The 27,691-nt window shown below is 31.8% G+C and overlaps 1 protein-coding gene across 4 annotated transcripts in view; it reads right to left on the bottom strand.

Moving 5' to 3' along the window:
* Positions 1-4,984: 4,984 nt before the first annotated feature.
* Positions 4,985-27,691, bottom strand: part of LOC129949881 (uncharacterized) — a 103,738-nt gene continuing 81,031 nt past the window's right edge. For 3 of the 4 annotated variants that reach the window (XM_056061589.1, XM_056061590.1, XM_056061591.1), the window contains 4 exons: positions 16,883-17,091; positions 16,126-16,261; positions 5,664-5,926; positions 4,985-5,492 (listed from right to left, as the gene is read on the bottom strand). In XM_056061589.1, the coding sequence (XP_055917564.1) occupies positions 5,160-5,492; positions 5,664-5,926; positions 16,126-16,261; positions 16,883-17,091 (941 nt within the window). In that variant the 3' untranslated portion in view covers positions 4,985-5,159. The remainder of the gene's footprint in view (positions 5,493-5,663; positions 5,927-16,125; positions 16,262-16,882; positions 17,092-27,691) is intronic. The other variant, XM_056061592.1, reaches the window with a different exon arrangement.

Raw genomic sequence — 27,691 nt, 5'->3', positions numbered from 1 at the left:
TATGTTGGTTTGTGAAATAAATTACGTAGAAAAGTTCTTTTTTTAGCCACTCGTCATATGAACATAACTATAACATGCCCTAGTTGTCCACAAAAATGTATCCAAGGGGAAAGGCGGGTTAGTTCATTTAAATTATTGAAAGATTTGAGGAGAAAATGTATTATATTCAAAGCGGATGGGGTCAAACCATAGAAATCTTAGGGAGTATCCACTGCGTCTTAGGCCAGTCTCAACCAAAACCATTTAGTTTCCTTGCTCCAAGTCAACAAAAATTATTGCCCTACATAGCTAAATTAACGTAATTAAAATAAAGTTCATTACAAAATTCTCTTTCATGGAGCACTACATGAAATTAGTTTGTTAAACTAGATTTTGATAATAAATAGTCCATATTGAGTAAAAAAAATGTTTTAGACAGCAGCCCTTTAAAATGTATTTTATTTTAAACCACTTAAAAGATGAGCCCTTTTAAATACTCTACCACCTTTTCAAAACCTTAAAGCTATCGCCGATATACATATTCATATGTGCAAATTGGTCATATCAAAGTTCATAAAAAGGATATAATTCTATAACAATGGCTTCTATTTTTAGAGATTTCAAATGTGACTCCCAAAGTTCCATCCTTCCGTCTGTCTATACTTGCCTTGATCAATTAAGTTTAAACTTATTAGTGCTTTAAATAATATTAGCGTTAGAAGTGTTCCATTATTTTTAGATCAAAAATAACAGTAAAAAATCAAAAATTCGAACTTTCTAAAGAACAAAATTATATATTTTTGTATTGCTTGAGAAGGGTATACCCATAGAACCGCTATTTTGCTGTAAAATTTTCTCAAGAACTCATGAACCGAATTCAATAATTTTTTTATAAGCAATCCCTCAATTTGTTTTAATAATATAATGATGATCAAAAATTCATACACATTTTTTTAATACAAAATTTGATATCATTAAAACACGTCAACATGTTATTCACATAATAAAATCCCGTTTTTTATAATACGGTTTTTTATTATCCCAATTTTGCAAATCAAAAAGTTGTTTTATTTTAAAAAATCTCTTACTATTTTTAAAATTTACATTTTTTTAATTTTTTCTTAAGATTTGTGTAAGAAACATACATTTTTGAATGCAAACCGTTTTAATCATTTTATACTATTAACTGCAAATATCAATGTTATGAGCTGTGGAAAAACAAATATTTCGTATCGATTTCCATCTTCCAATGTGAAGATTTTCGACACATTGTCCCCATAATTACACGCATTTACCTTTACCTTAATAATTTTAGGGTTCAATATCCCGGTTTTTATATTACCGTTATTTAAACTAAGGCTTTTTATAATCCTGATTTTTATGATCCCGCTTTTTGTAATCCCGTTTTTAGAGTCCCGTTTTTGGGAAATTGAAATTAAGAAAATAGTTTATTATTTATTAATAAAAATGAATTTTTTTTCTAAATTTTATTGTAACCTTTAACAAAAATGTAACCTTTAACAAAAATGTTAGATATCCAAAAAACAATAATATAAAGTAAACTAGTATTTTTGTTTCCTTTTGTTATAAAGTTTAATGTATATGTCTTCTAAAAAACGGAAGTGTCAGAATTTGAAGGGATTTTAAATAGCGGGATTTTGAATGAGTGGGATTTTGAAAATCTGTATTTTAGAAGACGGGATTTAAATTTTTTCGGGATTTTTTAAAAACGGGATTTTAAAAAGCTCCCATACTCTCCCATAATTTTACAAACCTTTACAAAAATAAACACTAACCTTAAGTCTAAAAAATATTCTCAGGGTTATTTTCTTCTTAAAAAAAAAAAAAAAACCATTAAAAGGAAAGCTCAGCTGACACATATTTTTTTTTAACTTTTAGACTTTGTAATAAATTATCATGAAAAGATAACAGATTTTATTAGGAAATAACTTACCTTATATTGGTATAATCATACATTCTAAGAACATGCACTAAATAAAACTATCTCCTCCAACACAAAATTATTCAATTAAACATTTTATTTTATTTCTTATTAATAAATGTATGGCATATAATTTTCTTTATTTTTTTTATCATTTGAAGTTATTATTTTAGTTTTAGTTTTTTGTTTTAGGTTGAATTAATTATTTTCTTTTAAAGATTCATTTCGCATTTAAAGTTAACATTCTTATATATCTAAATTTTATTTTTAAATATCTTATATTAAATTCTTATCAAATAAATTTTAAATTTAAATGTATATTTATTTACATTGGAATTTTTGTTTAAAATAATAATTTCTTCGTTATAGTTTTTTTGCGTATATTTATTTTTACATAATTCTATGTTTTTATTTTCAAATATCATATAAAATATAAAATAATTTTATAAAAAAAATATAGCTACAGTTTTCTATTTGTTTTAATGATTCTTTGCTTATATAAATGCATAGTCAATTAAAAAATTGAATTATATATATTTTAATTTTTTATTTAAATTGTTGACTGTTAAAATCACTTTATACAATTAAAATACAGTTATAAATAATTTTTATTTTTGGAAAGACGATTAGAAACATAAAAAAAAAATACATTTTTAATAATTTTTATAGTATGTACATAATTTTCATAGAATATCTATTTATTTAAGTTTAATTTTGTATTTATTTTTTTTCTACTTTAATGGAAGCAATGAACATACAACAATTATTATAAATTTTGTATCAGCAAAAAAATATTGTCAATTTAAAAAATGTGATTAAAAATATAAAACAAATAAACTAAGATGGCGGATGATGATTTATATTTAAATCTTATTTTATTCATAGCAACAATGATATCAGCTTTCACATTTTCAATTTAAAAAAAGATTAAATATTCGATATTCGTTAAAATATATGAAAAATGTATATCCTTCGTTTTTTTGTTTTTATTTCTTCTTTATTTCAAAGGAATATCCTTTGGCATTTTTGATACCAAAAATATGTAAATAAACTCAGATCCAGAGGATTAAGAAAATAATAAAAAACAAAAATGCTAAAAAAAATAATAATGGATACACGAGCTATGTAGTATATGACGGGAGGAGGTCAAAAGCATTAAGCATAAAATAGGGAAAATGAAAATAAATACAAAACAACATTGTAAGGGAAAACAATCATGATGGCAAAAATGGAAGTATAGAAAAGATGTTGTACATTTATTTATTCTCTTTGTGCTGCTCTCGAATCTTATCCTGTTTAAGGATAGAAATTATTGAATTTCTCCTCGAAGGTTTTTGAGGTCCTGGTAATCTATGTTCAGCGAGATATTTGGGGTTTCAGATAAACATAAATTAAATGTATATATTTATACAAAATTAAAACCATAAATCATCATCTATAAATATTCAAAAATTAATGATTCAATAGAGAACTTTTTGTATCTAAAAATAACTGGAATAATAATAAAACACTTTTTGAAGGATATTTCAACACTTGAAACTGAGAAATGAGAAAACAATGATAATTTTAATATAATGTAAATATGGCTCTTCTAAAATTAATCAAAAGAATAAAACCAAATCAAATATATACGCCGGATTTCATATGTAACTTAATTGAAAAAAATGCGTTGTATTTTGCCTTGAGTATTTAACTAAGCTGTGTAGAATATAATTCCCACGCGAAAACAAAATAACCAAAATGTCCACAGTTTAACTTTTGATCTCGTCAAAAAGTTAGAAAAAAGTTCAATTATTTACTCAAAATTCTTTTTCTTGACTTATGACAAAAATGATTATGTTCATGACCGCCTAAATAATTATCTTATTTAAACGTTAAGTAAATATCAGAAAAAAATAACAACTCCTACGGACATTTAGCTTCAGTGAAAAAAAAATTAGAAAAGCCTTTGTAAGTTTCAAAGTTCGTCTTCCTTCTTTAAATTATTGCCCAAGGCTAAGGACTAAGGTTAAGGAAGTAAAATCATAAAAGTTTGTTTTTTCCAACGAATATAAAAATTTAAAAGAAAAAAGAAGAAGAAAATTCCCGAAGGCTTCAGAGCTGTTTGCCATAATAACTGTGCTTCGTTGCTTTTTTGAGATTAAAGACAAAAAAAAACTGAAAAAAAAAATATTTTTGTGGTTTTAACAGTTAGAGTTAATATAAATTTAATTTAAATAATTGAAATAACTACACATGTTTAACAGCTGCTGAGAAAAAAAAGTACGAAAGCTTATTTGAAGAAACGAATCCTACAAATAACTTTTCTTTATTTATTTTGTTTAGTTGTTGAAATTTTGTATTTAGCTACTATTTGCATTTTAAGCTAAGAGATCATGTCTATTTTTAGTTTTTGGTTTATTAAATCTATTTTTTTCCACAGAGACCTTATTTAAATGGTTCTTAAATCATAAACTATATCGAATATTTTTTTTACATTTATACAACAGGACAATGATAAAAAAGCTTACAGAAGCATTTAATTTTCTAATAGAACAAAAGCAGATTCAATCTTTTGTACATGTGTATTTTTAAATTTTTCTGGCGTTTTGAAGACATTTTATCTAATGATTCGATATGATTTTTTTTTCTTAATAAAAAAAATATTTTTTTAGCAAAATTAGGATTTTAGAATATAAAAGAATTTTGCAGTAAAAAAATACAATTCTAATTTTAATGTGCATATAAAGCTATAACATAAAAATATATAAAATGAAAATGTACAAGATCCTAACCATAAAATAAAACACTATAACACTTTACATTATTATTTAAAATTTTCACATTTTGTTTTAAATCTATATAAATATAATTCCTTTTTATATATATTTGATTTTTTTAAATTTTACAAATGCATTTTTGGTATTATTTTTTATGTATTCCAGCAACAAAATTGCCCTGAATTGTTTTTTATTTTATATCGTTGGCCAGATTTACTTAATTTTTTAATCTCATAGATTTTAAAATAAAAATTTAATCTTAAAAAATTAATTACACTTATTCACTATTATATTAAATATTATAAATATTTTTTTTATGGATGTAATCAGAAATATTTTTTTTATAGGAATAAAATTAAAACAATTTAAGTGCGTTTTTTCTAATATTTTTTGTTTTACTTTCTGTGTACCACCTACGTTATACATTTTACATCTATAATTAAAAATAAAATAAAAATTAAAAATAAAATTTAATGAAGCTATCTATTCGATAACGTTGTTGTAAAGGATATATGAATTCGTTGATATGACGGTGTTAAGCTATTAAGCGCACATGATAATAACGTGAGTGTTATAACTAAACTTGGCAAGCATTTGATGTCCATCATACTGGCTGCATTTGGTTGAATGAAAAACGATAAAAGTTTTGTTACAAATAATTCCCGGAATGACATACCTTGGGATGGATCCATTCTTGAATTGCTTGCATAAACAGTTTCACGTGATTCTAGAACGGGTGCTTTTTGAGGACGATCACCTTCGACGGATTCTTCGTTGCTGCGCCAATAAATTGTTGACAAACGGGCCACACACTATAATTTTGAATGATATTTTATGAGTACCAAAATTTTAAGAAAGAACAGTATAGAGTTTTAAAATCAAATGTTTAATTTTAATATTTATAAGAGTACTTTTCAAAAGAAATTTTGCATGAGAAGCAAGAAAAAAACGAAGACGAAAACAACCACTATTCAAAAAATTACCTTCAATTTCATATCACCATTTCGAAAGTGGTGTTGTTCTACTCGAAATTGTAGACCCAATATTGAAGTTTCCAGGGCTTCACGTCCAGAAACAATTTTTTCATATCCTCTAACCATAGATGGTTCTGCTTGTTCTCCATTGACAAACCATGTCAACTGAACAGATGGCCTCGAACGTCCTGATGTACAATTTATTCGAACCCAATCTCCAACTTGATAACGGGGGCGACCGCCAGTCATGACGGGTCCTTTATCAGGAAGATCTGTTGATTGAAAAAATTTAATAAACCATCTGTATACTTGAACTTGTAAAAAGTCCAGTTCTTTAGAACTTAAAGTTCAAATTGACATTGAAAATGTTCACTTCAATTAAATTTTTTGCATAAAATGCTAAACTTCTTAAAGATATTTCGACTCAGCTAAACGCATACCATGGGCATGTTCTTCATACCTACGACCCTTGCTTGAAAGAACCATGTGAAAAAAATTCTATAGTTTGAATAGAAATTGAGTGGTATAGCGGCTCTATAGCCAATAAATTATATTCCGGTCAACAGTTATTTGAATAAAGCATGCTCGTATACAAATCGCCCTTAGTTCTAAGTTTCGAAAGAAAAAACAAGAAGTTAAATGGCTTCTGTTTCACTCAAATGTTCATACCGTACCTACCTATATACGATTTTTTTCAAATTGTGGGCGCTCCCTTTGGCTTTTAAATACCCTATATTCACATACATACACACACCATGAGGAGCCGGTTTCAATAAATGATTTTCTACATTTTTCAGTATCCCATCAGAGGACGACTCTCTTTGAAAATAACTATTTTTTTTAATATATAGAGTTAGGGTAGGACATTGAAAAAAAAAAACATGATCCTGTTTTTGCGATTCTAAACAAACATCCGTGTTGTATAGTTGTATTTCTAGCCCTTAGAGGGCCCCCATATAGCCAACAAGGATATATGCAAGCATGCAACTTACGTTTATCCCCTTCCTTGCCTATATTTTCTATGGTTTAATCCTTAACTACATCCAACAACAACCATCAAATGATTGTGTGCGGGCTTAGGAGTTTGCAGTTTTTTTCACTCTTCCATCACTGAGCATAAAAAAGCGTTTGTTCCCTTTTAGTTAAGCTTTTGAGTTCAGCATTTGATGCTTGTTTGAATATACCAGTGCTTTGTTTTGAATTTTAAGTTTTATTTTTTTTCTCTAAATTTATTGTGGCCATTTTTTGTTTGCAACAATCATTGGTTTAAGTGGACAGGACAGGAGAGGAGAGGAGAGTATCCTTTGAATAAGCTTTAAATTAGAACACAATTACAAATTTAACTCAATTTTTTAAATTTGAAAAAAACTATTCTTTAAAATTAGAAAGCTATATTTACCAAATAAACATTGATCTTCAAAACACTAAATCTATATAGAAATTAAAAATTGTTCAAAGAGCTCAGCCTGGATGGTCTAAAAGTCCATCTTTATACTATTAAATAAACATAGACTTGTCTACCTGATTTAAATGGTCAAAAGGCTGTTTCTCAGTATCGTATACACATTTAAGGAGTTCCAAATATTATTGGTCGAACTGATTTAAGAAGTAAAAATAATATTGAGGGTGTTCAAACCCGAACCACATCGAAGAAACTAGAGTGTATATCGATAAAAGTGTTATACACATAGACATAATATGTAAAACATAATCACGAACAAAAACGAAGACGACTACAAAGCAAAATATATAACACGCATTACATACAAGAGAAAAATTCATCAGTTACAAACCAAAGCTAACAAGTTAACAAAAATGCTTAAAACTAAATCATGCATCATTCTTTCTTTGTACGTCTTACATCACAAGTCTTCAATAAAAATAAAACCTAAATTTGTAGTTAAAGAGATTCTCTTATTATTTAAAAATAGTTTTTTTTTTCTATCAATGCACAACGTGCACAAACATTTGGTGCCTCCTGTGAGGACTCTTTAAACTACATTTTATATTTTAATCGTGAAATAATCAAAGTAAAATAAAACATATCGTATCCAGTGATAATACTCTACGAGTACTTATCTAAATTAACCCGTTGCACTTACATAGAGGAGCACGGTACATAAAAGTACCGTTTGTTATCATTTTTTGGACTGTGGAACTAGCTCACATACAGATTTGAATATTGTGAAGAAGTTTCGCATTTATCATCCCGTGATTGCAGTCGTCTGGAACAATCATCTTGGACGTAAAAAAAAAAAAAAAAAAATATAAAGGGTGCAGGTGAGTGTGAGACTTTCATTTGTAGATTAGAGTGTTTTTATTAATTACTAAATTGCATAAAATAAAATGAGTGAGGTCTCAAAGCCAGAAGAAATTGTCAAGGTGCAGCGTGATTTGTTAAACAAAGTGTCAAAGGCTCTTAAGAATTACAAGAAGGATCCGATTGATCGCCATACGAAGGCGTATTTTGAGGTTCGTCGGAACAATTTAGAAAAAATATATTCCGATTTTCAATTGAACCATAAATCTATAATTCAATCTACATTGCAACTTACAGATAAGTACTTTACTGAAGATGTTTCCGATTTATTTGAAGAGGAGTATATCAAGACCTTTTCCACAATAAATGAAGCCTTCAATCTCAAGTTCCCTTCACTGGCTATCGATGACAACAAATCATTTAATAATTCAGGGTTTGTAAAAAATGACGATGATGTTGCCCAAAAGGCAAGTAACACAAATTCTGTTCGGCTTCCTAGAATTCCGCCACCTGCATTTTCGGGTAAATACATCGATTGGCCAGCCTTTTATGATTCGTTTGTTCGATTAATACATTCGAATGCGTCACTTGCAAACATCGAAAAATTTCATTTTCTCAAACAATCATTGCCTAGTGATTTTGACAGCGATATACGTGACATTCCCTTGACCGCTGCAAACTACGTTACAGCCTGGGAAACTTTAGAAAAAAGGTACAATAATAAGCGTGTCTTGTTCTCTCATTATATGAATTTGCTATCATCTCAACCATGCATTCATAAGGAATCCGCTTCTGATATTAAACATTTACTTGATACTTCTCGCTCGTGTGTAAGTGCTTTGCTAAATCTAAAAATCGGAGTAGATCAATGTGACCAAATTATTGTTCATTTCTTAGTGGGGAAATTGCCTCGAGAAACTCATCATTTGTGGGAACAAGAACTCGGTAAGTCTGTCGATATTCCTTCCTTCCAACAGTTTACGGATTATTTAGACACTAGGTACCGCATTTTAGAAGCGATGGAATTCCAGCAAAATTTGGTCACACCAACTCCTGCTAAATCTTTCAACTCCAACACTTTCAATACAAAGGCAGTTAACAAAACCAACAACAAATTCTTCCCTCATCGGGAAACAAAAATCCATCATCTCGCTTCTTCGCAAACAAATCAACCAACGGCATGTTCAGCTTGCAAGGAGCCACACATTTTACGTCGTTGCCCCAAATTTCTTGCAATGGATTGTTTCGAGCGCAAGGCTATGGTCGATCAAGCCAAACTCTGCGTCAATTGTTTGTGTGCAAATCATCTTGCATCATCTTGTTTCAGCTCTAGGAATTGCCAACAATGTGGTAAGCGACACCATACGTTATTGCATTTTCCCACTAACCACAGCAACAACCTTTCATCCAACAACAACAATTCAATTTCATCATCTCAAACAGCAACCGTGAACCAAAATTCTCCTACGGACAAAAATACAAACATAGTCAACCACGTCAGCCAATCATCAGCCGCAAATTCACAAATGTCCAGATTTGTATCTAGATCTCAAATTTTACTTCCCACTGCAGTTGTTAATGTCGTTACAACAGATGGCCAAACCTTTCGTCTCCGTGCTTTGATTGACCAGGGATCCACTGGTGCGCTCATCAGTGAAAGGGCGGCCCAATCTTTGAATCTCGAGCGATTACCAATTATTTCGTCCATCCAACTTGCAAATGGTCAGCGAACGTCTGGGAAATCCGTAGCAAACCTTATGATTCAATCTCGCATAGACAATCAATGCTCATTCTGCGTTTTCGCTTCGATTGTAAATAGTGTTACGCACAACTTACCATCAACAAGTGTCAAGTGTCATAATTGGCCGCATATTAGTGGATTAGAGTTGGCAGATCCAGAATTTTATAATTCTTCATCTATAGATCTACTTTTAGGTGCTGACATTTTAGCCAAAGTTTTAATGGGAGGTCTGCGAAAAGGTGAAACAAATGAGCCGGAAGCCCAGGAAACCAAATTGGGATGGATCATCTCTGGCGAAGCTTTTGAACCCACTCCTGACACCCCATTGCCATCAACAATCTCATGTTCGCATGTTTCGCTTGAACAACTTGATGCCCTTGTAAAGAGATTTTATACACTCGAAAGCATTCCTACAGAGCAACAATACACCATGGAAGAAAAATGGTGTGAAGAGTTCTTTAAGCGAACTCATAAACGTCAAGATAACGGCAAGTACGTGGTTCGTCTGCCTTTAAAAAGTTTATTCGATTCGAAAATGACGTTGGGAAGATCAAAACAAATGGCTTTAAATAGATTTTATTCAACTGAGCGGAAGTTAAACAACAATCAACTCTTACGAGAACAATATGCTAAGTCCATAAAGGAATATTTTGACCTTAACCAAATTGCTCCAGTGGAAACAACAGAAAACCAACATCGTCAATTCAGCTCCAGCAATATTCCTTCATATACATGTTGCGTGCTCCCTCATCATGCCGTAATAAAAACCGACAGCCTCACCACCCAGTGCCGTGTTGTTTTTGATGCTTCGGCCACGACATCTAATGGAACATCACTAAATGATATATTATGCAATGGACCCGCTCTTCAAAATGATTTGGCAGCAGTGTTGCTTAACTGGCGTCTGCACAAATTTGTCATCACGGCAGATGTAAAGAAGATGTATCGTTGTATCGATATGAATGAAGAAGATTCCCAGTATCAACGTATACTTTGGCGCAACGAAAATAATGACATTCAAGAATTTCGTCTCACCACCGTCACCTTTGGAACTGCTTCAGCTCCGTATACCGCCATTCGTGTCATGCACCAATTGGCTGAGGATGAACGCGAACGATTTCCGCTGGCCTACCAAGTATTAAAAGGGCAGATGTACGTCGATGACATTTTCACTGGAGGAGACACTATAGACAAAGTTATGCAAGTTCGAAATCAGAGTTTGAAAGCTCTACGAGCAGGAGGTTTTGAATTGCATAAGTGGGCTTCAAACACAACGGAACTACTTGCTGGGATCCCATTGCAACAACAAAGCAGTGCTACTGCTCTAGAATTAAACAGTGATGAAGTCATCAAAACTTTAGGTATGAATTGGCAGCCTGGTCTCGATCAGTTTCGCTACAAAATAAACTTTGACCTTCATCAAGGTACAGTCACTAAACGAAGTATTCTATCTACTATAGCTAAATTGTTTGACCCTTTAGGTTTCATCAACCCCATTATCGTTTCTGCGAAGATTATTTTGAAAAGACTGTGGTCATTGAACATCAGCTGGGATGAACCCATTTCGGGTGATCTTTTGGTTGACTGGAACAACATTTTGGAAGATTTACCAAACATCAGTCAGATTCAAATTCCGCGCTGGCTAAAATTTTCACCTCAGTCAATGAGAAAAGTTGAGATTCACGCCTTTTGCGATGGGTCATCTCAAGCTTATGCCTCTGTCGTTTATTTACGCATACAAGATGACCAGAATACTTTTCATACCAATTTAATCACAGCTAAAAGTAAGGTCACCCCGAAACCACCAATTAGTATTCCAAAAATTGAATTGTGTGCTGCCGTTTTAGGTATAAAATTAGTACAATGGGTAACAAAACACATACAATTGCCCACAACTGCAATTTCAATTTTTTACTGGACAGATGCAACGATAGTTCTTTCATGGATTCGTGGGGATGCTAATAGATGGCCTGTATTCGTAGCAAACCGAGTTGGAATTATTCATGCAGCATCAAACGTTAACCAATGGCATCACGTTGCAACTCATGATAACCCAGCTGATCTCTCTTCTCGTGGTACAACATCCACACAACTAATAAATTCTGATTTATACTGGCATGGACCTAAATGGCTAAGTGCAGCCCAAGAATTTTGGCCAACTTCCAACTGGACGTTTCTAGAAACCAAACAGATTATTAATGCTCTTCTGGAACTACCGTCAGAATCGTTTTTAAAAAGGTATTCAAATTTCTCACACTTGCGTCGAATTGTGGCTTGGATACTTCGCTTTGTTTACAATTGTCGTTGCAAAAAGAAACTAGATGAGACTCACAAACGTAAAAAGGGAACTCTCAAGGTTGAGGAGCTAGATCTTAGTCTCATAAGGTTGGTACGACTTGTTCAAACTGAATGTTTTCCTTCTGATTTACAGGCATTATTGAAAAAAGGTGCTGTTTCAAACAAAAGTCAGTTGGTAGGGTTAGCGCCTTTTCTGGACAACGACAAAGTACTGAGAGTAGGAGGACGCTTGCAACGCTCTGCTTTATCATTCAACGAAAAACATCCGATGATCCTTCCAAGGGATCATCATTTGACAAACTTAATCATCAGTTATGGTCACCAAACTACTTTACATGGTGGAATGCGACTCACAGCATCGTTCCTTCGGAAGAAATTTTGGATTCTCAGCGTTACGAAAGGAATTCAGGGTGAGATAAGATCTTGTATTACCTGCTTCAAGGAAAAACCACGAACAACACAACAATTGATGGGCAGCTTACCAGCAGCCAGGGTAAATCCATCGTTTAGGCCATTTCTAGCCACAGGTGTGGATTATACTGGTGCGATAGAACTCAAAGCATCAAGATATCGAGGTAACACCACATATAAAGGGTATATCACAATCTTCATTTGCCTTGCAACCAAGGCAATCCATTTGGAAGCAGTTACAGGAATGACAACAGATCAGTTTTTATGTGCGTTATACCGTTTTATTGGAAGACGGGGATTATGCCATGATATATACAGTGACTGTGGCACTAACTTTATTGGTGCCAACACTGTTCTTAAAACCAATGCAAAAAAGTTTATTGAATCGATTGATAGAGAAATCGCTCCCCAATTAGCAGAAAAGGGCATCCAGTGGCATTTTAATCCACCCCACTCTCCGAATTTTGGTGGATTATGGGAGGCTAATGTAAAATCCGTCAAACACCACCTCAAACGAATTACAACTGGGACTCCGCTCACCTATGAAGACTTATCGACCATTCTTGTGAGAATAGAAGCCTGTCTTAATTCTCGACCATTATGCCCACTGACCTCAGATCCCGATGACTTGACTGTGCTCACTCCGGGTCATTTCTTAATTGGAGACTCTTTGCTAGCACCACCAGAATCACCTGCTCCAGAAACCACACTCCGACGTCAATATCTTCAACTACAGCGAATGTTTCAACAATTTTGGTCACGATGGTCAGCAGACTGGCTATCACATCTACAATCAAGACCAAAATGGTGTCAACAACATGAAAATCTTCAGGTCAATGATCTTGTTATAATCAAGGACGATAGACTGCCACCCAACCAGTGGCTCCTGGGTCGCATCATTGAAACCCATCCTGGTGATGACCAATTAGTACGGGTGGTCACAGTCCGCACAAAGAGTGGCAACTACAAACGTTGCGTCTCAAAAATATGCAAGTTACCAATCAAAAACTCTCTTAATCTTTCGTGAATAGTCACATACTCACCTATCATTTTTTATTTTTTTTTTAAGAGCTTTCATTTTCAATTTTATATACATATACTTACAGTACACAAACCATCGATTTAAAGTCTTTCTCTTTAAGATTAACACAAAGAGCGTGGATTTCTTCAATCTTCTCACATCTATTTTGGATTCATTTTTTAAATCACCGTCTACCAGAAACTTTTAAGATGGGATTCATATGCCATGCAAGGTATATGGCATAGGGGGGCGGCATGTTCAAACCCGAACCACATCGAAGAAACTAGAGTGTATATCGATAAAAGTGTTATACACATAGACATAATATGTAAAACATAATCACGAACAAAAACGAAGACGACTACAAAGCAAAATATATAACACGCATTACATACAAGAGAAAAATTCATCAGTTACAAACCAAAGCTAACAAGTTAACAAAAATGCTTAAAACTAAATCATGCATCATTCTTTCTTTGTACGTCTTACATCACAAGTCTTCAATAAAAATAAAACCTAAATTTGTAGTTAAAGAGATTCTCTTATTATTTAAAAATAGTTTTTTTTTTTCTATCAATGCACAACGTGCACAAACAGAGGGAGTTGTGCAATTTATCTACATGGTAATGAATCCTAGATAAGAACATTTTATTTCTTGATAAAGAAAAAAGAAGTACAATTTTCGAATGGTATAAACCATATATGTAGTTGCCTATCCTCGATTGATGTTCGAAAATAATGAAATCGTCTCCCATTAAGAATTGGTTAGCCCATAAAATCGAGTTTGAATTATAGTAGAATTGAATGGTCTAATTTTCTTGTACGGTCCCACATGTTTAAGATGGGTCTAATTTTTCGATATGGTCTAAATATTTCAGATTATATAAATACTGCAATTAGAAAAAAATGGTATAATTGTTAAAATAGCCAAATGTATTACATGGTAGAGACTTAAAACTGTTGTTAATATTAAAGATGATCTAAATGTATACTTTGGTCTAAAAGGAAAAAGTTTTTTAAGATGGTTTGTGTGTTCTAGCTAATCTAGAAGTCCTAGAAATTTTAGAAGATGATTTTTCATACGTTTAAGATATTCAAGTTTTTCAATGAGTAAATGGTTAAGGTTTTATGAGTAGTAAATATATTCTAGATGATCTGAATTTTTAGACAGTTTAGATGTTCGAGAAGTTCTAAATTGTATAAAGAGGCTTGATATTGCAAAATAGTCTAAAAGTTTTTCTAAATGATCTTAATTACGATTTAAATGGTATAGATATCCTAGAGGGTCTGTATGTTCTTACTATTCTAGATGCGGTAGATTTTGTAGGTGACAATCTTGATGTTTTAGGTGGTCTAGTTTTCTAGATGCTATTGATACTTACTATATTTAAGGTATCTCATTTAAATAACCTAAAAGTTCCAGATGATCTTAAAGGGTAAAACAGACCAAATATGTTTACTGCATTCTAGATACTCTCGATTAATGTTATGCAATTTTCTAGACCATATTCTAGATGATCTTGTATATTTTTTAATTCTTAATATTCAATATTCTAGATAACTAAAAAGTACCTGCGGCATGATGGCTAGCGCGTTCGACTATCATGCCAGAGGTCTTGGGTTCGAACCCTGCCTATGCCATCTAATGTTTTATTTCAAGGGTACTGCCTCTTGCGAGAAATTGACAAATTCTGCAGGTGCAAGAGTAAATCTTGTCATAAAATGTGCTTTCTCAAATTAGCCGTTCTAATTCAGGTAAGGACTGTAGGTTCCCTCCATCCCTGTGAACAGTACTCGCACGGATGAATGGTTGAGAGTTGTAAGTCTCTAAGCCGCCTTAGTTCCAATCTATCTATCGATTAAATGGTTTTTAGACGATAAAGATATTCGATGGTTGGAATTCTTTTATGTGTAACAGATGATTTATTTAGTTTAGACGATTTTGTCTTAATACTTCAACAGAGTGTAAAATGTGATTAAGATGGTTCTAATTTTCACTTATCACTTAATTGGTCCAAACTCTTACAGTAATATAGACGATCTAGAGATAACAAAAGTGATCTACTATCAACAGTATTTAGTTAACTTTGCCCTCACCTTAAACTCCTTTCAATATCCCTCAAAGCTAATAAATTAAAACCTAAACGATTTCATTAAACAAATGACTCTGCTAGAAGTGAATGAATCCTGATATGTACTTCAATCGAAAAATCAATTTTTATATTTCATTCAAATTAAAATTAAGCAAAATTTTTGCTTCGTAAATCAACGCCACGAGTCTGTTTATATGAATAGCAAAGCCAACAACACAAACTTTTTTTTATAGATTGCACGGGTAAAAATAATTAAATAAAATTTTACTAAAAATAAAAGTCATCATTTTTATAAAGACTATTATTCTATCACAATGTAATTCTTTTCTATCTTCCAATGAATAAACTCCCTCGAACATGATGTACACGAGTAACAAGGAAAACCAAAAGAGAAAACATTGTGTATAAAAATATCCTGCAACATATCCTTACCCACTGCCACTACCTATACATACCTTATCTTATGACAAGGAACCTAAAAGAATTCTATTAAGTGTCAATGATTAATGACACAAACCGGAACTCAATACCTCAATATAAAATTATACACACACAAAATAACTTATATATAAAAATAAATAAGGAAAAAATGAGCTTTTTTGCTTTTTTATATAAGTATAAATACGAGTAAGGACTACTATACTTACATACAACCACTAGATCTCCGTGTTCAGTGACAGTTTGAAAGGAAGGCGCCTCTCCTGAGACTTCGCAGCGGAAACGACCTGTCGTTGACAAGTTGACGTTCTTTAACGTCACTGTAGCGTCCGTAGAGTTGGGTAACTGTTCAGGAAAAAAATAAATATATATACTCGTAAGGAAAAAAAAAGAGAAAAATAAATAAGGCACTTGTGTCAGAAAGTCATCGCAGTGAAATATTCCACAGCTATAAGGATACACCCGTTTTCACTTTGAAGTGTAGTATAGGTTAGGTAGGTATATGCAATTATTCTATAATATCAATTTTATAAATTATTCATGATGATTGAGTAGATGCAATCAATAAAATTAGGCATTTAGATTAACAGTTTAATGTAATTCGCAATCAATCATCAGTTTTTGAAAAAACCATGCGTGCATGTCATGCATGTCGTGTGTGGATTGTGTGTGAAGAGTGTATGTTCGGTTTGATGTATAATCCAATTCACTGAGGAATTGCAGAAAAATAAAGAAGACAAAAAAAAAGCTACGAAACTAAATGGAAAATCCATTAAGTCCCACTCCCGCGCACTAAACAAGTCGTATGTGCCATTCAAAATGGATTTTCCATTCTCTCTGATACGACGACCGACGTCCCGACATACCGATAGACCACATCTCACCTTGCGTAGATACGTCTGTCGCGTCATCGTCATCGTCACGACGTCAATTTCGACGTTACTAGTCGGAATCAAAAATACTTACATCAACCATTACACCTGGCAGGAGGAATGTCTGTGATGGTGGCATATCTCTTGGTACATATCGATAGAATTCATTCCCATCCTTGTACCATTTCACAGAATACAGTACATCACCGTCCAAATCGTAGAGGCACTCAAGTTGCGCATCAGATCCTTTTACCACGTAGTTTGGTATCCGTACTTCGACCAGTCGCAAACTGTATGTGTAATCTGCAAAAGAAAGAAACGGAAATAGAAAATAAAAATAAAAGTAAACTGGCAGTAGTTCTATAATAAAGTTTATTTCTCCTTTTTTTGGAGTATAAATGTACCATCAGTATCTGGTTGTAGCTATGTGGATATTTCGAGAAAATTAAAAGGTAGACAGAAGTAATCGGATTGCAATGTAGGTATAAAGGTCATTCTACCGGATATGTTCAATGGTTATATAAGGGGACGGTCCAGAACTACATGTTATGGTTAAACTTCAAAAGTAGTTACTTCAAAGGAAGTTAAGACTTGGTTATAGTCAGATGTTGTAATTTATCATTATACTTGGGATTGGGATGCGTATGTTATGTTCTAATGTTGTGAAAATATAGGCCTCCTAATATTTGATAATTTAGTTCTCTAATACCTCTTTAGTGGAAAACATTATTACCTAAGCTATGTTTTTGAAAATTCTGTCCTAGTAAAAAAAAACCATACAAATATCTTAAATTTTTCAAAATAATCTAATAGTTAATGCAGGTGAGTTTTCACTTTTAAAAAAACAAACACACAAAATTAATATTTTGTGTTCTTTCAAAGATCTCATTCTTTACAAAATGTTGCTTTGTGCTCCAAATTTAGCTATCAAGTAATGAATTTTCAAATTTAAAGTTCTCCGAACTTGAAGATGACCTAAAATCAATTTTTTTTTCATCGTGTTGATAAAGTTTTTAATATTTTTGAGTGTTTGGCATTTTTTCATTGGATTTTTTTGCATCAGTTTTCAATTTCAATATTTTTCATGGACCTAACATTTTTTTTAATTTTGACGTTTTTGTGAATTCTGCATTTTTATTCTACAACATTTTTAATATACAACCGAGAAAATAATAGGGTTTTCCAATTTGCACTTATATTGATTCAGTAAAAGACCAAACAAATAGCCTTACGTGTCAAAGAAATGTAAGGTGTCATTTAATAAAATCAATACTTCGGCCATTTGAAATAATTTGCAAACAATACCTGGATTTAATTCACAATGTAAATTGCAAACCCAAGCTTTAAATCAATAAAAAACTGTGAAACCAGCTGTCAGAATAAAGAGTTACCAATTTATAATTCTACGTTAGGTTACCTATTTTATTTTAAAGCATGGTTTTAAGTTCTTAATTCAAGTGAAAAATATCAAAGATTGGAGAAAGAATTTAGAAGTGAAGTTCCATAACATTAGATTTGTATGGAATAGGTAATTGCATCACAACATCATATGTACATATACACTACAGAACATAGAAAGTATTTGAAATCAACAAAAATACCGTCTGCTCGGTCGTTTGATAATTACAAAGTCTAGTGAAAATAGGAGAAAGAGTCCGTAAGGTATTTAAAGGATTAAACTCTTGAAAAAAGTATCCAATTCAATGGTTCCACTTATATTCCAAGCCTATAATATACTTTAATTGAAATGTCTCTCTCACTTCAAGGTTAAAAGTTCTTCAAAACTCTAATCCTCTCTAACTTTATAGAAGCAGGCCTCCAGTCATCCAGCAGAACAGAACCAACAATCATAAATCTATCGTTTGTTGACCTTTCTAAGACATTTTAGTACCATAGCCAAGTATGTGTTTAAATTAAGTACATATTTACATATATCCTGTGGCTTGGCCCGGGCCCATTTGTATTTATTAATGTATATGTAAACTAATAAAGTAGCTATATGCAGTATAAGTATATATACCTTCTGATTAAGCTTAAAATCCAAGGATATACTTTATTATGTCCTTAAAGGATTGATAGTTCAATAATAAAATTACCACGACAACGAATAACGTAGTGGACGTGGACGAAGACGAAGACGAGAACGCGCGTACCAAAAGTCCCCAGAGCCTTTGTGATGTTCGGTAGTTTCATGCGACTTCAATTTATTTGTTTGCACACTGTTATTCTCCATCAGTGTTAAAAGAGGAAGTCTTTTGGATAGAGTCAGAGAGCAGGGTGACAGAACGACAATTCCGCACTCTCTCTGCATTCCTCCTACTTCTATAGAAAAGTTATACAGTAGGTAGGTTTAATGTATATCTAGTTTATAGCTCGCCTCACTTATTATATAAAAACGAATCAATGAAATGGGTGGCAATCAATGAAAATGTCGGGCAAATAAATGTGAGCACAACCAATAAATTTCCAATTGTTTGCACAAAGTGTTATTTCGAGCGAGCTCTATACTATATGTTATGTATGTGTATATAAGTAAGATATGGCGATTGAGAGATTCCGTCGAGTGGCTTACCACTAGAATCCTTCAAGGATCTGACACATGTAAACAAAACCTACCTCCACATCCACATACCGCATAGTTATTTTATGTATTTTGTTTGTATGCACAGTTATACAGTTAGGAAATGAAATTGTATGGATGTGTATGTGGGTATACCACTCGATTTAGAGGGCCTCTTTTATATCAGTGATGGTTTTCTATATACATTATATAGCATATGTATGAAGGACCATCGAACGGAAGAGATTAATCTCTTAGACAGATTTAGTGGTAAGTTGAGGGCGAAAAAAACGCATTAATAATGTTTAGTAAGGCTATACATACATAGTATGCGTTAAGTTAAGAGCTATAATGTTATTTTATTTTAACAGGGTGATATAAGATCTAACTTCCACTCCATTCTTACGGCAACATAATCATAATTGCTTATGGTTTATAATAAGGGACAAAATATTTCGGTTTCTCATTTGAACACCCTTATTTTATTATTTATATGGCTCGTACTGTTCTTGTTTATTTAAAAGGTAGTCAAAGACCTTTTTAGGAAGTAGAATTATTACGAACTTGTGCCAAAATAAAAATGGTGAAATTGAAATTATGACTTAATTCTTTTACTGACAATGTATATTATAAATACAGTACATTGCCGTTACATTGCCGTTTATCATAAGAATTTGTTTAATTTATATTTACGAGTTGACTGATCATGACTGACAGTTTTTATTGACGATTGATATAAGAAATACAAATCTGAAAGCCTTTTTTAAAATATGCGCATGGAGTTTGTCGTAAAAAATTTGAAGTATAATTTTTGTGAACTTGACTGATCATGATTGTCAGTATTAACTGAAGATTTATAGAAGACGAAATTAATACGATTGCAGATTTAAAACAAAAATTAAACCTATGTATTTATTTCTAAGGGTTGAATGCTTATGATGACTGACATTTTCTATTCAAAATTTGTATTCAAAATACAGACCTTAAAAACGATTATCCTAAAAGTATTTTAGTAGTTGAAGTTTACTAAACATAATTTGTTGCTATGACGGATAGTAAGAAATAAAAGTAATTTTAAGAGATAGCATTTTCAAAATTTATTCAAGAATTACACTGACAATATATAACTATTAAAAGTTTTTCCGTCAACTTTGAATCTGACTTTTGAGAGTTGACATACCAATCAAAATTGCAAATTTTGACTGATCATGACTGACATTCTCTACTGAAGATGTAAAGCAAATAAATATAAAAATACAAGTTATTAAACCTTTTTTAAATGAAGCAGTTGTGTATAATGATACAAAATTGCTTAAATTTATTCCTCTAAATGATCATGAATGACATGTTTTGTGTATAAAGTGTCAACGTATTAACGCGAGGTTCCAGTTCTAATTCAAAATAGCTTTGATTTAAATTATTTAAGGTATTCTATCGTATACAAATAATTTCCACCATTAATGGATCTAGTTAAAGCTATTTAAATTTTCATAGTTGACACATAAAACAATTATCAGAGCGTAAAACTTATGTCATGTAACCGATAATGATTAAAGAGTTATATCGTTTAGCAATAAATTGAACAAAAAAACAAATAGAAGTCCTCAATGATAAATTAACAGCTCCCTACAGAAACTATAACTATTACAATCCAACCCTATTATGTCAATTATGTCTTCATAAATTATAATTTTTACAGTATACAACTCCTTAACTTTCAAATTATTCCACTTGTAAATATCTACACCCTGTTTCACACAATCGCATAGTACATAGGTACCACTCGCCACCATCTCTCATGCATCATTTGAAAGGATGCCGGAAGGTGACAAGGAAGGCGTAAAGTGTATCGGGGTCAGGTATATTAACTTACTTGTAAGGTGAGTACAAATTACATCGTCCTGAATATATACAAGGTGCCTTCTACAAACAATTGGAAATGGTTAATTTATTGCAACATACTGGCTTCCAGTTAGAGTCTCTCATTCCACCCAACTATGCCTTCTACATTCATTTATACAAACATCAGGAGCAAAAAGTGGTATACAAATGTTTGTATATGGAGCTTAACAAAAGAAAGAAAGGCCTGAGCCTGGGCTTATAGTTATATCAAATCGTGCCAGTTGCTACAAATTATGGACTAGGTAGGTGGCTACACACTACACAGCATATAATACCCTCATAAAAACGCCACCAACAAACGAGCAACGACTCTGACTTCTACGACTACGATATGAACAAGTGACGATGACTCGCGCTGGAATGCGATGAAAAAAGTAAAAAAAGCGTTCAACAGTGCGCAATTAATACGAAGGGTGCGCGATTAAAAACGCTAACATTACATAAAGCGAGTGTCGCTATGCGAAATGTTTTGCAAAAAAAAAGCTTTTATAATATGATTCTGATGTTGGTTTGTTTCATGGCTTTTGCGAGCCACGCGCGGGGCTCTGTATGTAAAGGAAGAACATTATACAACTTTATGCCGGCTACAAGGTAGAATTTTGCCAAGAAGCTGATTAGCTAAAACCAAGAACCACTCTCTGCTTGTGTTATGATGTGATGGAGGAATGGAAAATATGGGATTTTAATTACTTCCTGTTAGGCGGTAGAAGAGTACTTATTGCTATTGCTTTTCATTAAGTTTATTATTGTTATTCGAATTCGAGGAAAAATTAGGTACTCATACATATACTTGTATAATTAATTTGGGTAGGTATAAGGAATTTTATTAGGCGTGTAGAATTGAAAACATTGATTTGTATTAAGCTTGGAGTCGCAATAATTGTAGCAATAAATGTCAAACTAAAACCAATAATAAGGTTAATTGAGACGAAAAAAAAATTAATGTTTATTTATATTTATTTTGTTGTTTTTATTGTATTAAAAATAGAAGGATAAGGATAACATGAAATGATTTATTTAAATATAGTCTGACGTTATGAGTTTTTGTTGATAAGTGATCGAAAGGGGTGTACAATTTTTGACAATCTGTTATTTTTTTATTAATGTGATAAAATTAAAAAGCAGATACGAAAAGAAAAAAAAAACGATTGTGACATAAGTTTAACATAAAAAATAAGATAGTCAAAATAGAGTATTGAAAAAGAAATACATCAATAAAACTAAAAACTTGTATCTAACTTGTCTCACATTTTATAGCTATCAATAATATGAGTTCATTGTACTGTAATAAAAATCCTTGCCTTGGGTGAAATATGGACTTTCAGAAATGTTCAAAACGTTTTTGATCAAACTACACTATTTTAAAGGTTTTGTAAAAAGCTATCTAAAATGCTCAGTCTAGTTTCGATCTAAATCATGGTTGAATTTTACTTCAGCCTTTGATCTGATTTTTAACCAATTTAAAAAAGGAACAGGATATTCATTTAAAGGTATTTTATTTTATTGTAAAAAATTTAATAAAAAACTTTCAAAAAATTTAAACTTGTTTTGACTCTCGAATACATTTAAATAAGCCAATTTTTAAGTCAATTGACAATTTGGTTATTATAAAATGGGACATTCATTACCCAGTTCTGAAAGTGAAACTAAATAAAATACACACAACATGTTATCAAGTACAATCAACTTGAATCTACGAATTGAATGACCAAATACATATAAAGAGTTTCCATTTAAAAGGATACTAGTGGAAAATTATCAGTGTGGTTTGAAACAATTATTTTCTCGTGACATATAAAATTGGACAAAAAATTAATAAAAACTAAGCTAAAGCACGGAAACCAATATGGTGCACTGAGGTGTATACGTACGTATTATTAAAAATATATTTTGATGTATATTAACTTCCCATAGGAAGTTATTGTAATGGGTCCGATTTGTCAAATTGAAAATTTTGACCTTTCTCGACGTTTCAAGGCCCCTAGAGTCGAAATAAAAGATTAGCAGAAAGTTTTTGTGCGTGCGTGTCTACGCATGTTCGTACGTCCGTATCTCCGTATACGTTCGCGACGTTTTTTTTTGTCGTCCATAGCTCAAGAATAATAAAGCAGAAAGATGTAAAATTGGCTTTCAAGAAAATTGTGTATGTGGTTTTTGTACCATAGCAGTTTAAAAAAAGTGAAAATTTTGGTAAACCCTATAAATATCTCACGAACCATTGACGCTAAACTTGAATTAAATTTTGTATTGTACATTGTAACGTGATACCTAACCAGCATATTTTTTAAGAAATTCCAATTGACGGTTTTTTATAAATTAAAAAAATCGAAAAAAAATTTGTCAACTCAAAAATTTTACGAATAAAATATGACTTCATCTCCAAAAATTTTTTAGAAAAATCGGATTGACAGTTTTTTTTATATGTAAAAAATAAAAACCTAAAAAAGCAATTCTCACAGTTGGTAAAAATTGAATTTCGACTCAAATGAATAAACATATATAATGGTTTTAAACTTATTAAAAAAATTTTAAAGGAAATATTGTTTTCAACATTCGGAAACATTTTGACAAAAATTTAATTTATAATTTTTTTTACAAAACACAAAAATCTAACCAAACAAATTAATAAAAAATTTTAAAAATTGGTTTTCGGCTCAAATAGCTTATCAAAAATTAAAAGTATTGTCCTTAATCCTATTTTTATTTCACAGAAAATATTGTTTTCGATATTCAGTAGTTTGTATTTAAAAAATCCAACAGTCCGTTTTTCATACAAAAAAAAAATAAATTTACAAAAAATAGTACGCAATTTGGTTTTTAATACCTCTAAAATTGATTTCATTCATCCAATATGTAAAAATTTAACAAATGCTACAAAAATTGGTAACAATTCGTTTTCGACTAAAAATCTATTTAATAAAACTATTTTCAAATTAAACTATTTCATTATATAAGAAATATTGTTGGTAATTTTAATTTTTAACTTCCCATAGGAAATTATTGTAATGGGTCGGATTTGTCAAGTTGAAAATTTTGATATTTCACGACGTTTCAAGGTCCCTAGAGTCGAAATAAAAGATTTTTTAAAAACAAAATGTCTGTGCGTGCGTGTGTACGGACGTTCGTACGTTCGCTACGTTTTTTTCGTCGGCCATAGCTCAAGAACCAGAAGAGATATCGATTTCAAATAAATTTCGTTATACAGATAAAAAGGCAGAAAGATGCAAAAGAGCTTTCAAGAAAATTGCGTGGGTGTTTTTTTACAATAGCAATTTGAGAAAAAGGTGAATATTTTCGTTAACCCTAAATATCTTACGAACCAAAAATGCTAGAGACTTGAATTAAATTTTATACAATATATTGTAACGTGATATCAAAGAAGTATGTTTTTTGAAAAAAAATCCGGTTTTTCTTATAAATTAAAAAAAATGAAAAAAAATTTGTCACCTCCAAAATGTTACGACTAAAATATGATTTCATCTCCAAAACAATTTTGTGCAACGAAGAATAATGTTTTTGACGTCTGATAAAATTTGGAAAAAAATTTAAAATTGAATTAAAAAAAACAATACTAAAACTTGTTAAAAATTTACTTTTGACTCAAATGGCATTTCAAAAATTAAAAATATTTGCTTCAAACTTATTTTATTTCACAGAAAATATTGTTTTCGATATTCAGTAATTTTTATGTACAAATCCAACAGTGTGTTTTTTCACAAAAAATAAAATCTACATAAAATAGTACGCAAATTTGGTAAAAATACGAGTACATATAGACAATCTTTTAAGCAAGACAAATCGACAGACGGGATGGGAGACAGTGTGGGTCGCATCCAAGCCTATTTTTTTTATCTATGTTTAACCTTCGTTAACAAATTATTAAATGTGTTTTGGATCAGTATCATGACGTTTCTTAGAATCCAAGACCTGAAAGTAAACAAACGAATATCAAGATTTGCTTTCTGTGAATGAGCTTTGGAACAGTTACAAAAATAAATAAAAATAAGTAGTTCTAACACAAAGAAAATTGTCGAATTCAGTTCGAAATCAATCCTAGCGAAATCTAAGACTGTCCAATGCATCCGGAAAAAGCCACTTTTTAGTGTTGATTTTGAACTGCCATCTTAACGATAACGAATAATATTTCATTGTGATCAATTTTAGCCGCACTATCATCGTCAAGTTCACGTATTGATTGAATAATTATTGAATGAAACTAAAATGCGCGGTAATGCGTGCACCACTCCTTTTTTTTGTTTTTTATTTTTCATGAGTGATTCAAAAAAGGTGAGAGAAAGGTAAGACTGGTTCCAATGGTTTTTTTTTTTTTAAAGTTGCAGGTATACGTCAGTACGAAAAAAATCACAGAGGTCTTCAAAGACAATACAACTTGTATACTCCATGGCATCAAAATCAATTTTATCTTTGGATTAGAGTCACGTTAACAATAAGCCGAAACAATGTGTATTTCTTTTTCCATCAACTAAAAAGAAATGAATCTTAAGTCAAATAACGACTACATTAAACGTACTGAAGGGTACAGAGATGTATTATTTAATCGTACTACGGGAACGTACAAAGCCTTGCCACGATCTGTCTTTCCCATTGGCATTTCCGCCCTAAATTTTTCCTTTTTTCTTAATCCTCGAACTGATTCTCTGCCATATTAAGTTTATAAATAAATCATTAAATTGTACACTTAATATAAAACAAAATATGTACACAAATACTTTTAATCTTATTAAACAAACTAAGAATCAATTAGTTATATAGCTTTGTATACATAGATTAAACATACTATTAATAAACAGACTGTTCACAAATCATCCTTTATCAGATTAATGTACGACCCTCCTTAATATTGACTTATAACCTACTTCATTTCATTTTTTTTATTTTTCAACAAATAAAAGTGCCTGTGAAAAAATGTACCTATACTCTTTTAAGCAAACAAAGCATGAAAATAAAAAATTAGTATGACACACCGAAGGAGGTCTCTACGGTAAATAATTTCTCTCTTGTAGCACTTAACTCACCATTAAGCAATTGTTTGACAAATGATTTTTAATGTGAATATTATCCTTCAATCACTGCCATCAATCACCCAACATCAGTCAATATTCAATTTTCACTCACATCTCTTTCTCTCTCTCTCTATCACTTCGTGTCTCCCTTATTCTCGTGTTTCTCTTGGGTGTCACATTTACGTATTATATTACTTTCGCATCTAAAACAATTTCCGTGCCATTCAATTCTCTTAGGGATTTCCATGTATATACTAAGAACACCGTACACCGTATATACAGCTCGCCATCATAGCCATCATAGAATATCCTTGCCTGGAATATCCTATCTTATCACACCATCAGACATTATGTCTATTAAAATGTCGATGACAGAGATACACCATCAAGGACAAGAGGGAATCTATACATACAAATATCCAAAAAGGAGGCAGTAGGTAGGTAGGTATTAGGTGACTATGAAATGAGAAGTAAGTCGTCCTTTGGGAGGGACGGCAACGAGAAGTGGCGTGTATTGTTTACCCCAAGCAAAGTTGTAAACACATCTTCTTCAAAGTAGTTGTTGATAACGGTAATCTCAGTTTGGGATGACAAAGCCAACGATGTGAAATTAATTCAGTCAATATCCTTTGCAGGAACAAAAAACATAGTGTAAGTATAGAAAAAAAACCTATAGAGTGGGAAAGTTCTGGTTAATCGTGTGGCACTATGTAACACCTAAACCTTAAGTCCTTCAATCCAGCAGAATGAAGACCATGAACGTCCACATAGAAAAGAAGACGAAGAAGAAGAGACGGATAGGTATTACGAAAAAATAAAATTAAACAAAAAAAAAATAAAGTTATTGAATGTTACTGCAGCCCGCCTTGCGCTAGATTTGCTCTTGTGTATCTTTTGAATTTTGTAAAACATCATGTCGTCTCAGGAAGAATGTTCAACTTTATGTCCTTCCCTTACTCAAGGAGTCATTAGTGGCACAAATAAACCTCAACCAAATCCAACACAACGCAAAAAAAACTTGTAAAAAAAGATGAAAGGGACCAAAATAGAATAAACACGATAGAGGCATCAACACTGACAGAACCAGTACTAAAGTGTGCCTGCCTCGACTGCCTTCCAACTTCCAAGTCGACTGGTACCGTGGAAGTTTTCAAGAGCACATCAGTGGGTGAAATATATGCATAAAGAGAAAGAGGGAGAGAGAAAGAGAGAGAACAAGATAATGTCAAGTACACAATAAACCCCAGATAGAACGAACTTTTCTGCCTATTGTTGTGCGGTTGAGCTTTTGTGTTTGTATATTTGCCTTTAAGGTTGGAAACATGCTTCCTCTTTTTAGTTATATTTGCCTTTTGGGTGACAGCATCATCAAGCAAAGAACGAGTAGCAGCAGTTGTAGTATTTTCTTCTTTAACCT

The sequence above is a fragment of the Eupeodes corollae genome, chromosome 3 (assembly GCF_945859685.1).
Source record: "Eupeodes corollae chromosome 3, idEupCoro1.1, whole genome shotgun sequence".
NCBI lineage: Eukaryota > Metazoa > Arthropoda > Insecta > Diptera > Syrphidae > Eupeodes > Eupeodes corollae.
The sequence above is the reverse complement of the archived record's forward strand: the minus strand, read 5'-3'. Positions and strand labels throughout refer to the sequence as shown.